Here is a 10000-nt window from a genome sequence, read left to right on the forward strand (position 1 = left end):
TAGGGACGCGACATCATGTCAAGGCATTTTGTAAGGCAGGCACGCCAGGTGAAAAGGGTAAATAGCCAAAGATGTTAGACCAATGCATTTTAAAATAATCCAGTGTTCAGTCCAGGCAGAACCAAATAAGTAAAGAAAAAAAAGCATGTGCTTACTAACCTGGTTGTGTGTGAGTACCTGTCCCTCCATCTGCGCCAACTGTTGTTCAACTGGGTCAAGACCTTCAACAACCTGATAATTTTTAAGACATTAGCAAAACAGCCCTTATGTATGATATAGAGAATTTTATAGTCAGCAAAAGGAATAAACTATTTTATAATAATAATAATAATAATAATAATGATAATAAAAAGCACCACAGACTTCAAGAAAAACAGCACAAAAAAAGTTTTTCAAAGATTTTTATGATAAATATAAATATTGTATCTTAACCCTATCCTGATGGGCCCAGCGATAAGTGGAAACCCCCTACGCCGGGCCTATGCAATATTGCATTGGGAACGTCACACTGGTGCGTCACCCCGTCAATGGGCATTTAGCCGTGTCACACGGGTGTGACGCACCGTCATCAAAGGGTTAACCCATTGGTGCCAGATAACGTGATATCCCACCAGGGAATATTTTGTTCTTGCCAGATGATGTCCTATCATGTCATGATCTCTCCCTCAAAACATACATTTTACATCATTACATTTGTATATAATCATAGGAGTGCCCTTTGTTAAAAAAAAAAAAAAAAAATTATTTATAACAAATACAAAAACCTCCTATTATCACCCTATTGAATTGTTATCTAGCAGGCAGAAGCAGCATTAGGCCAAAATAAACCCCAGTGTGAATGGGTTAAATACAATGAAATACAATAAATGTATAAATAAGTTTGACTTACTTGGCCACCATTCACTGCAGCCCCAAGATCCCCCTGAACCATTTCCGCTGGAACAAAGCTAATGTTGTCTCCTTCTTGAACCACAACATATGTCTGGCCAGAACCTGTTACTACACCTAAAGAAGGAATTGGAAAAATTTTAAAATACCAAAAGTTACTAAAGATGTTAGATACCAACTACATAATTAATAATGAATATATTCTGATTATACTTAATCTCACTTACTACCATGATCAATATTGTTAACTAATGGTTCACAATACAAAATAATGAGAGCCTGAACAAAATATTCACTACTCTTATAAAGTTTATTTCCATGATATTTGATATATTTGATAAAACACTCACACTGTCCCTCAACCATCTGAAGTGTTTGTTCTGATCCATTGTCTGTTGTTTGCAGGATTGCCTGGCCTGATGCTAGAGCTTGTTGCAGTTCCTCAAGGGTGGTCGGTGCAGCTTCCTGTGCTTGCTGCTGTTGGGGTTGCTGTTCCTCTGTCACAGTTTCCTCTGGTTGAGCCTGTTGTGACTGGACTTGCTGTGGTTGTTGCTGCACAACCTGTATTGAAAGGGACCATCTAAATTCATATACAAGGCTAAAGACTTAACAAATGTAGAAACAAAAAGATCAACTATGCAAAACAGTACAGAATAATTGATACAAAACTATAAATCACAGAGGTGCCTTTCATATTTCTATGAATACTTGGTAGAGTAAGCTCTTTCCCCTGACACTGCAATTTGAGTAATCTTTAAGTCTACTGTTCTTTAACAAAATTAAAGTGCCCAATAATCTTTTTAACCCATTTGTGCCGGGTGACGCGATATTGTGTCATGGGAATATTCCACTCCTGCCAGATCAGATCATGATCTCTCACTCAACAAATATGTTTTACATTGTTATGTATGTAGATAATCAAGTCACTTGTTTATCAAGCTAGCTGGTGCGGCATTATGTAAATCTAAGCCCCAGTGTGAATGGGTTAACTTCATCCCCAGATAGAATCTGTTTGAATATAATTTTTCTAATGGAAGTCTCAAAATCACAATGGGTGTATCACCAACTGACCTGCTGCACAGTCTGTTGTGCTTGTGTTTGTTGTACAGTTTGTTGTTGTTGCTGCTGCTGTGGCTGCTGTTGCTGTTGCTGCTGTGCCACCTGGGCAGCACCAATGCTGGTTACTTTGTTAATGTTTCCTTGCTGGTCTACAGTACCTGCCAAGTTGATCGGATCAATCCTTGGAGAATTAGGTGTGAAAGAATCTGCTATCACACAAATAGTTTCACCTCCTTATACGCATACAAAAATACAATAGCCAAAGATATTTCAACCCCAAACTTATCCTAGGCTCACATGACAGTGCCATTCTTAACCCATTCACGCTTGATGACGTGCTGACACGTTTCGTGGTTTTTGCGTCAGACACCGGTGACGAGATATTTGGGCAAGGCTGGTACTCGGGGTGAGCAAGCGGGCAGCCCAGGCTTGCGGCTTGTGCGCCCGAGAATCTCGAGGCGTTAAGCTTATGCGTTCAAAAACCCCGGCATTATGACCATTCAAAGCTGGAATCGCCCCGGTGTGAATGGGTTAAACTGTCTTAAAATGTGTGAGACAACGTACCGATAATGTTGGGCATCACTTTGCGGAACTGTGGGCCAGGTTTCTTGGCTGTGTTAGTGGATCCTTTGTCCAAAAGGAAGGCATATTTCTTGGTTTCTGCTGTGGTTGGTGTCTGTTGGACCATTTTGGGTGCTGCCTGGGCAACAGTTTTTGGTGGCTGCTGAACTGTGGTGCTGTACTGGGCATTTGCTGAAATTTACAACACAAAAAATATATGTATTTTCCTTTTCTGGAGAAACACTCTCATATAAATTTTCCTAAAGAGGGATGAAAGAAAGGTATCCTTATATCTTACATTTTGTCTCCTCAGCTGTAGTGAGACCTGCCTCCTCACACTGGGCAGCAATGTCCAAAATCCCTCGTACCTAAAAATTCAAATAAAAAAACACAATTAATATCAAACAAAAAACAAATTATTAAAAAATGTATATATAGAAAGCTATAAACTAATTCCCTATTACAATTAGGAATTCTATAAACCAATTTACTGCCACAATTAGTAGTGACAAAGTATTTTCCCTGAAGAGAATTATCAAGACAGACAGACTGACCCTAACTGACATTTCTAAAACCCAGAAATTATTGGAAAGAGGTGGATTAGGAGTAGCAGGGGAAAGAGGTAATCAGGAATAGTAATAGGGAACAGAGGGTGGGGATAAATAGGAGTAGGAGAAGGAATTAGATTGGGATGAGAATGTGGAGGCAGAAAATTAAGAAGAAAAAGAAGAGAAACAGGAGGAGGAATAATAATAATAATAATAATAATAAAGAGAGAGAGAGAGAGAGAGAGAGAGAGAGAGAGAGAGAGAGAGAGAGAGAGAGAGAGAGAGAGAGAGAGAGACAGAGAGACAGAAAGACAGAGACAGAAAGACAGAGACAGAGACAGAGAGACAGAGAGACAGAGAGACAGAGATACAGAGAGACAGAGAGAGAAGAGGGAGAAGAGGGAAAAGAGGGAAAAGAAGCAGAAAAAAGAAGAAAATAAAAGAACAGCCACAAAATGGATAACAATAAAAAAGACATGGGTCACAGTACAGTAATAGAACACATTCTATGCTTACCTGTAGAGCTCTGCCTAATTTAAGGAATGCAGCAAGATGCTCCTGTTCCACCATTACTTTGCCTGTAAAAGTGGTAATGATTAAGTATAAAATTTAAACATGTGGTAGATAATAGGCTTTAAGATAAAAAAAAAACTCTTGCATGTGACACTTAGATCTTACATAGACATTATGTACTAAGTTTATGAAAACTTCTATAAGCAGTAAGATTACATTTCTTATGAATGTAAGAAGCCTCAGACTTCTGAAGAGTTTTTTCAAGTGTTAAGTATTCTTATATTCATCTATACATTAAAGAGTGGTAAGGATATCTTATATGGGAAGAATCATTATAACTAAAATAATTACCAAAATTATTAAAACAACAATCATAATAAAGAGTGACAGAAATTGAGTGAGTGCATGAGTGAGTGAGTGGTGAGTACATGAGAGTGGGTGGTGAGTAAGTGTGTAAGTAAATGAGTGAGTGAGAGAGAGTTTTCTAGTTTATGGCATTTCTGAGAAGCATCACCTTTCCAACAATGCTAAGAGTAAGTGAATTGGGTGAGTGGTTTAAAAAATATAGAGCTTGGAATGCCATGAAAAGTAAGAATTCTCTATGTCAAAGTTTACCATACAGGATGGACAATGCCTGATAGAAACACCTTAACCCATTCCCGCCGGGCTGTTTCGTCTTTTATGGCTTCAATGCCGGGGCTCTCGAACGCATAGGCCTAAATCAATTATATCATCGACGGCGTATGACGGCATCCGCGCTATCATATTACATAATCGCCGTCTGTGGCCGGCGCCCGGCGGTATTGGGTTAAAATCAATATATATGAAAAAACATATCTCTGAAATTTGGCTGAGACTAACAAGGCATTGTCCAAGTTATCACAAATGGTGAGTAGCATAATAGCTGAATGATGATGCCCATTGCAAAACCAAGCATTTTGATCAGTATTTGGAACTTTTTCATGAAGCATCAAGTAACTCTTGACACACAAAATATTAATACAAGAAATGGAATAATACAAAGAATTAAAGGATGGAATAATGTACACTATACTATAGTCACAGTACAAAGTTAGGCAAATTAGCACCACCCCCTCCTCACCAATTCTCCCCATCTAGCCGATCACAGTCACTCGTCCATGTTATATCCAACAAAAAAATTCTGATTGGTTGTGGATATGTGAGAGGTGAGGATAATTTCATCCGACAATGTGCCTGTGACTAAACTAACAACTATAATTCATCAAAATTGCTAATCAGTTAACCAAGAAAAAGTTCCCTATGAGTTGATGCCACACAAAAAAGCCAAGTGCATTCCAACTCATTTGACGGTATAGGATAGTTATTCACACACATAACACATTGCACGAAGCACAACACACAAAAAAATGGTCCTTTTCTAAGAATATATAAATATTCTTAAGTACTTACCATTGTACATAAAATCTATAACTGCACGCAAACTGTTATAAGAATATCCATTAAATTTTATAAGATGGCTTCTTGCTGGGTTTCCTTTTAGTAAACCCTGTGGGAAAATAAAAGAGCTCAAGTAAATATTAAAATAAATAAAGAAGTAATAAGAAAATCTGTATACTACTCTAATAATCAGGCATGATAAATTTGTAACTTTTATTGGGGAACATGAGAAAATGGGTAGAAAAGAGAGAAAAAGAGAGAATTAAAAAGAAAAAAAAGAAAAGGGGTAGAGCAAAACAACATTACTCACCTCTAAGTATGGACTACATGCTGAAATGACTGCCTTGTGAGCCTTCACTTGCCGACCCTCACATTCTAGTCCTACGTCAACAAAGCGACCCTCTTCATACAGTTGCCGTAAGTATTCTAGCAACACTGATGAATGGTCGCACCACTGGATTTCCACGGGTGGCATTCTTTAGATCTGGTGAAAATATAAATATTAGTGTCATAGTTTAAGAAATAATAACAGTGATGAAAATAATCCCCAATTAATAAAGGTTATATATTACTGGCCAATAAAAGCTTAGTGGAGAGATTGGTGCCATCTATGATTGGGATTTTATACTAACCCTATTATGGTGAAGATTACAGCAATAATAATGATAATATAATAATAATCATAACTGCAAATGGCATCATCAGTCACTGGAATTATTACTCAGTGTAGTAGAAAAACAGCAATCCTTTCTCCCCTAATGTCAAATGCGCTATGACGACTTTTGGAACCTACATCATGCCACCTGCCACCACCTGTCGTCAGGCCTATGAGTAATACCTATATAGTGACTGCTGATGCCAATTGCAATCATAATTACTGTAATTGCCCTAATATTAACCAAACTAGGTTTAGTTCAAAATACCCAAATGTAGATGGCACCACTCTCTTCTAGTACCAGCAGGAAAGAAAGTCTTGAAAGGCACCCAACCACAGTCAATGCAATTTGCACATGCCAGTATGGCTGCTTTATGAAGTCGCACTCGTAGCAGCACGTCTCCTAATTTCTTCCCCAATTCTTCATCCATTTTCATTAGGAATGGTTATTTCTTTCGTATTTGTTTATAAAATTACACACACAAAACAAAAGTTGTTTTTTGTCCTCTCATAAACCCATAATATTCTTATTATACTAAGTGTAAAGATCATACTATGCTGATATGGACCCTACCCTATAATTTATGTCTCCTACAACATTGATAAACAGATAGCACACACAATTCTCACAAGATAATTAAACGCACACACATAAAAATGACAAACATAAATGTGGGTCTAGTATTGTAACAAGTGGGTGAAAGAACCCAAAAAGAAAGTGACACATCAAGTGACACAAAAAGAAAGTGATAAATCATGTAACACAAAAAGAAAGTGATAAATCATGTGATACAAAAGGAAAGTGACACTGAAATAAAAACCATCTATGGTGCCATGCAAGGAACCCTAGCGCCCTTCTTGGGGATCAGTTAACCCATTGCGGATAGGTGTCATGACGTACAAGACGTTCGGGGATTTTGGATCACTGTGCTATTTATTGTGCTATGAGTAAGGAGTGAGTGATGATGGCAATTTCAGTTATAATTACTATAATTACAAACCTAACATGCAAAACCTTATGGCACCACTTTCTCCTAGCACCAGGAGAGAGAGCCTTGAATGGGACCCATCCACAATCTCTAGCAAGCACTATCTTTAGAGAGCGATGACACACAGCAAGTTGACGACCTCTTGCTATAAACCCATTCACACCAGGGCTATTCTAGCTCTAAATGGTCGAAATGCCAGGGTTTTCGAATGCATAAGCCTAACGCCTCGGGATTCTCAGGTGCACTAGCCACGAGCCTGGGCTGTCCGCTTGTTCACCCAGTGGGCCGGCCTTGACTAAATATCTTGTCGCCAGCGTCTGACCCAAATCCACGAAATGTGACAGCACGTCAGCCGGCGTGAATGAGTTAAGTACCGCCGATGAAGGATGTGTGGGCAGAACGAGAAGAGGAAGGTCACTGAAATCATACCAAGTGTCTAAAATGTGTTGCTGTGCCAATATGAATGCTTTTTACTGTGGCATTCACAGTCACAAGCACAGGTTTCCTTCCTCTTCCCTACCTCTTCATGTTATCTTCATTGTAGGTGGTTATATGTTTTGTATTTATTCATGACAGCAAAAAAATAAAAAATAAATAAAGTTGATTTATGTCCTCCCATAAGACAGCAATATTTCTATCACATTGAGTATAGAGAAAATAATGAGCTGATATGGATCACATACTACAATTTTAGTCAACTGTAGCCTTGGTAGAGTGTCATATGGCACATATAAGTCTCTAAACACAATAAAACAAACATAAAACCAACACAAAAATGGTTCTAGTATTATAATGAGTGACTGAAAGAGAGTGGGAAGATTCAAATTATGTTGCTTCAAGCTGCCTCACTCTGAAATAAAACCCATCCTGGAGACTGGGCAAGCAAATCTATCCCCGTCCACAATGGGTTAAGCATATCTATTCCAATCTGGAATGGGTTATCCAACTTCCATTTACATCTTTCTTAACCCATTCGCACCGGATGATGAGATATCTGGGCAAGGCTGGCGCTCGGGGTGAGCGAATGGGCAACCCAGGCTTGTGGTTCGTGCACCCGGCAGGCTTATGCGTTCGAAAATCCCGGCATTACGACAATACAAAGCCGGAATCACCCCGGCGTAAGTGGGTTAGGTGGTAATATTTTGAAAAACATAACAAAAATCGTCTTAATTTCTCAATTCTTTTAAAATAAATTTTAAAATTCCATAAAATGCCTTCATTTACTATATAAACAGATAATGTAAAATGTATCCAAGTTTTTCAATAGGATTGCCTGAAGAAATGCCAATTTCCAGGCTTCATGCTCCCACAAAGGCCAACATACCCCCACCATCTTTATTCAGCAATAGAAGAGCTTGGCCAGGTTATTTGATGATAAATCAACAGGAAGGGTGACAAGCTCAATCTTGCCAGACTTAGATATGCAAGCATAGAATTGCAGAATCTAATATGCAATTGTGGTCTCATATCTACTCTGCATGTTATCTATTCATAAAAGTTTTGTTTCAGGTGTCCCATAGAGTCATTACTTCATGTTTTCTCTATATTCATACAGTTCTATTCTGAATATCTATCAACTCATTTTTCTAAATTTAATTAAAAATGTACTTTTACTAGTTTATTTATAAAAGATGGATATTTGTCTAATTCTAAGTACACACAGCTTCCCGCTGGCGATTTCCTGAAGAGTGTGGGTGTGCTGAACCTCACAAAACAATTTTAATTCCCACTATTCTAAGGGGTAACAAAAAGAGTTATTGTATTCTTTTCCTGATTTTTTTTAGAGAATAAAAGAAAAATGTGTATTCACAAAAACAACTACAATGTGGATAAACAAACTGAACTATTTACATTGTGAATATATGGCAAACCTCATGATGAGAGAGGAAGTCATCCACCAAGTGGGAAATATTCTGATGACATGATGTGACATTATACATCATAAATGGGTTGAACCATTGACAACATAAATGTGCACTATCTACTTTGGTTTTGTTTTAGAACTAATATTTTTTTTTACACATAGATGGTTCTACACATGTAGTCACCAGGGCAACAGTTATATCTGATATTATTCCTTGGAGTCATATTTTGTAACTATAGTGTTGTGTATTTGAAGAAACTTAGAAAATAAAATGTGAAGTCTGGTATATTTGGATCAAAAGCCCCAAATCTGCAGCAAAATATTTGTGGTCCACATATTTGATAAAAAAAGATCAGGTAATTCTGTTGGAGTGTGAGCCACAGCTGAATTATTTTGTTCAAACTTACAAAAAGAAAAAAATGTTTATTGTGCATCACACAGTCAACCAAAAATGGATAATTGCAAACTCCATGGGTTAAGATACTACAGTTCATTTTCCAGGCACTGCATTTAATTTCCAGCTATCACAAACCTATTTTCTGTCAAGTTCCTGGTCAATTAATGCAATCAGGCTTCATGAAGGCTATGACATCTTTATGATGTATGTGGGTTTTATTTCTCAACATTATGTGTACTGTATCATAGAACGAAATCTATTCATATTCAGATAACTGTTTCAGCATTCAATTATTTCTAATCCAGTTCTTGGCTGTAATAATCCAATAAAGATAAAACAATCAAATCATTATATTACACAGTATTCCCCCAATATGAAGACATTTGTCCAGAGAGAAATTCCATATTTTGCTGGTAGATGAAACATCATTCAGAAGATCATACATCACAAATCAACTTCCTCTATTTATTTATCATGTCAACATTGTAATGCATGCTTAGAAAGACAACATGGACTTAACAGGAAAACATTAGTTATCCCAGAGTAGGAATAATGTTAAGACAATATACCTTATGTAAAAAAAATGACTCATCAACACTTATTGAAACTTTGGCTGACCAACACTGCAATCTACACAATGGCAAAATGCAAAAGAGACCAAACAATCCTATCTTGAAAGGAAGATATTCAACCAAACAGTGAGACTTTCCTCGACCTAGAGACTGCACTTGCCATAATGACTGTATCCCTTTCCAACCCTTTCTCAATCAAAATTTGCCCTTTCGTCGACTGATCACATTATGAAGTTGACACCAGTAATGGCTATTAATACTGGACAACGGGCGATAGTAATACATCAACGTAATATATGTGAAAAGAACCCAAACCTTCGATAATTAATCACCCACGGGAAAATGAGAAAGAAAAAAAAAGATACAGACGAAAGAGTTGAAAAACCTTCCCCTTTAAGACCTCGACTCCTATCGTCACGGCGTGTTCGTCGGTAAGAAGAAATGTTAGTTGTGTAATTTGAAAGGAGGAGAGAAAGAGTGATAAAAAGGGAGATAGCGTGAAGAATAAGAGACATTCCCTGACCGACGCCACAGC

General features: G+C 37.6%; 1 protein-coding gene across 8 annotated transcripts in view; it reads right to left on the minus strand.

The window, feature by feature from the left end:
• Positions 1-10000, minus strand: part of LOC122253474 (uncharacterized) — a 25644-nt gene that overhangs the window by 15407 nt on the left and 237 nt on the right. For 4 of the 8 annotated variants that reach the window (XM_086554026.1, XM_086554025.1, XM_086554024.1 and 1 more), the window contains exons 2-10: positions 5299-5472; positions 5001-5097; positions 3573-3634; positions 2807-2876; positions 2512-2700; positions 1960-2096; positions 1239-1449; positions 890-1005; positions 160-231 (exon numbers count right to left, since the gene is read on the minus strand). In XM_086554026.1, the coding sequence (XP_086410152.1) occupies positions 160-231; positions 890-1005; positions 1239-1449; positions 1960-2096; positions 2512-2700; positions 2807-2876; positions 3573-3634; positions 5001-5097; positions 5299-5463 (1119 nt within the window). In that variant the 5' untranslated portion in view covers positions 5464-5472. Of the gene's footprint in view, positions 1-159; positions 232-889; positions 1006-1238; positions 1450-1959; positions 2106-2511; positions 2701-2806; positions 2877-3572; positions 3635-5000; positions 5098-5298; positions 5473-10000 lie in introns of all 8 variants that reach the window. The other 4 variants (XM_043016583.2, XM_043016582.2, XM_043016579.2 and 1 more) reach the window with 1 other exon arrangement.

Source organism: Penaeus japonicus, unplaced genomic scaffold (genome assembly GCF_977035675.1).
Source record: "Penaeus japonicus unplaced genomic scaffold, GWHDUDI00000001_assembly GWHDUDI00000029, whole genome shotgun sequence".
Classification (NCBI taxonomy): Eukaryota; Metazoa; Arthropoda; class Malacostraca; order Decapoda; family Penaeidae; genus Penaeus; species Penaeus japonicus.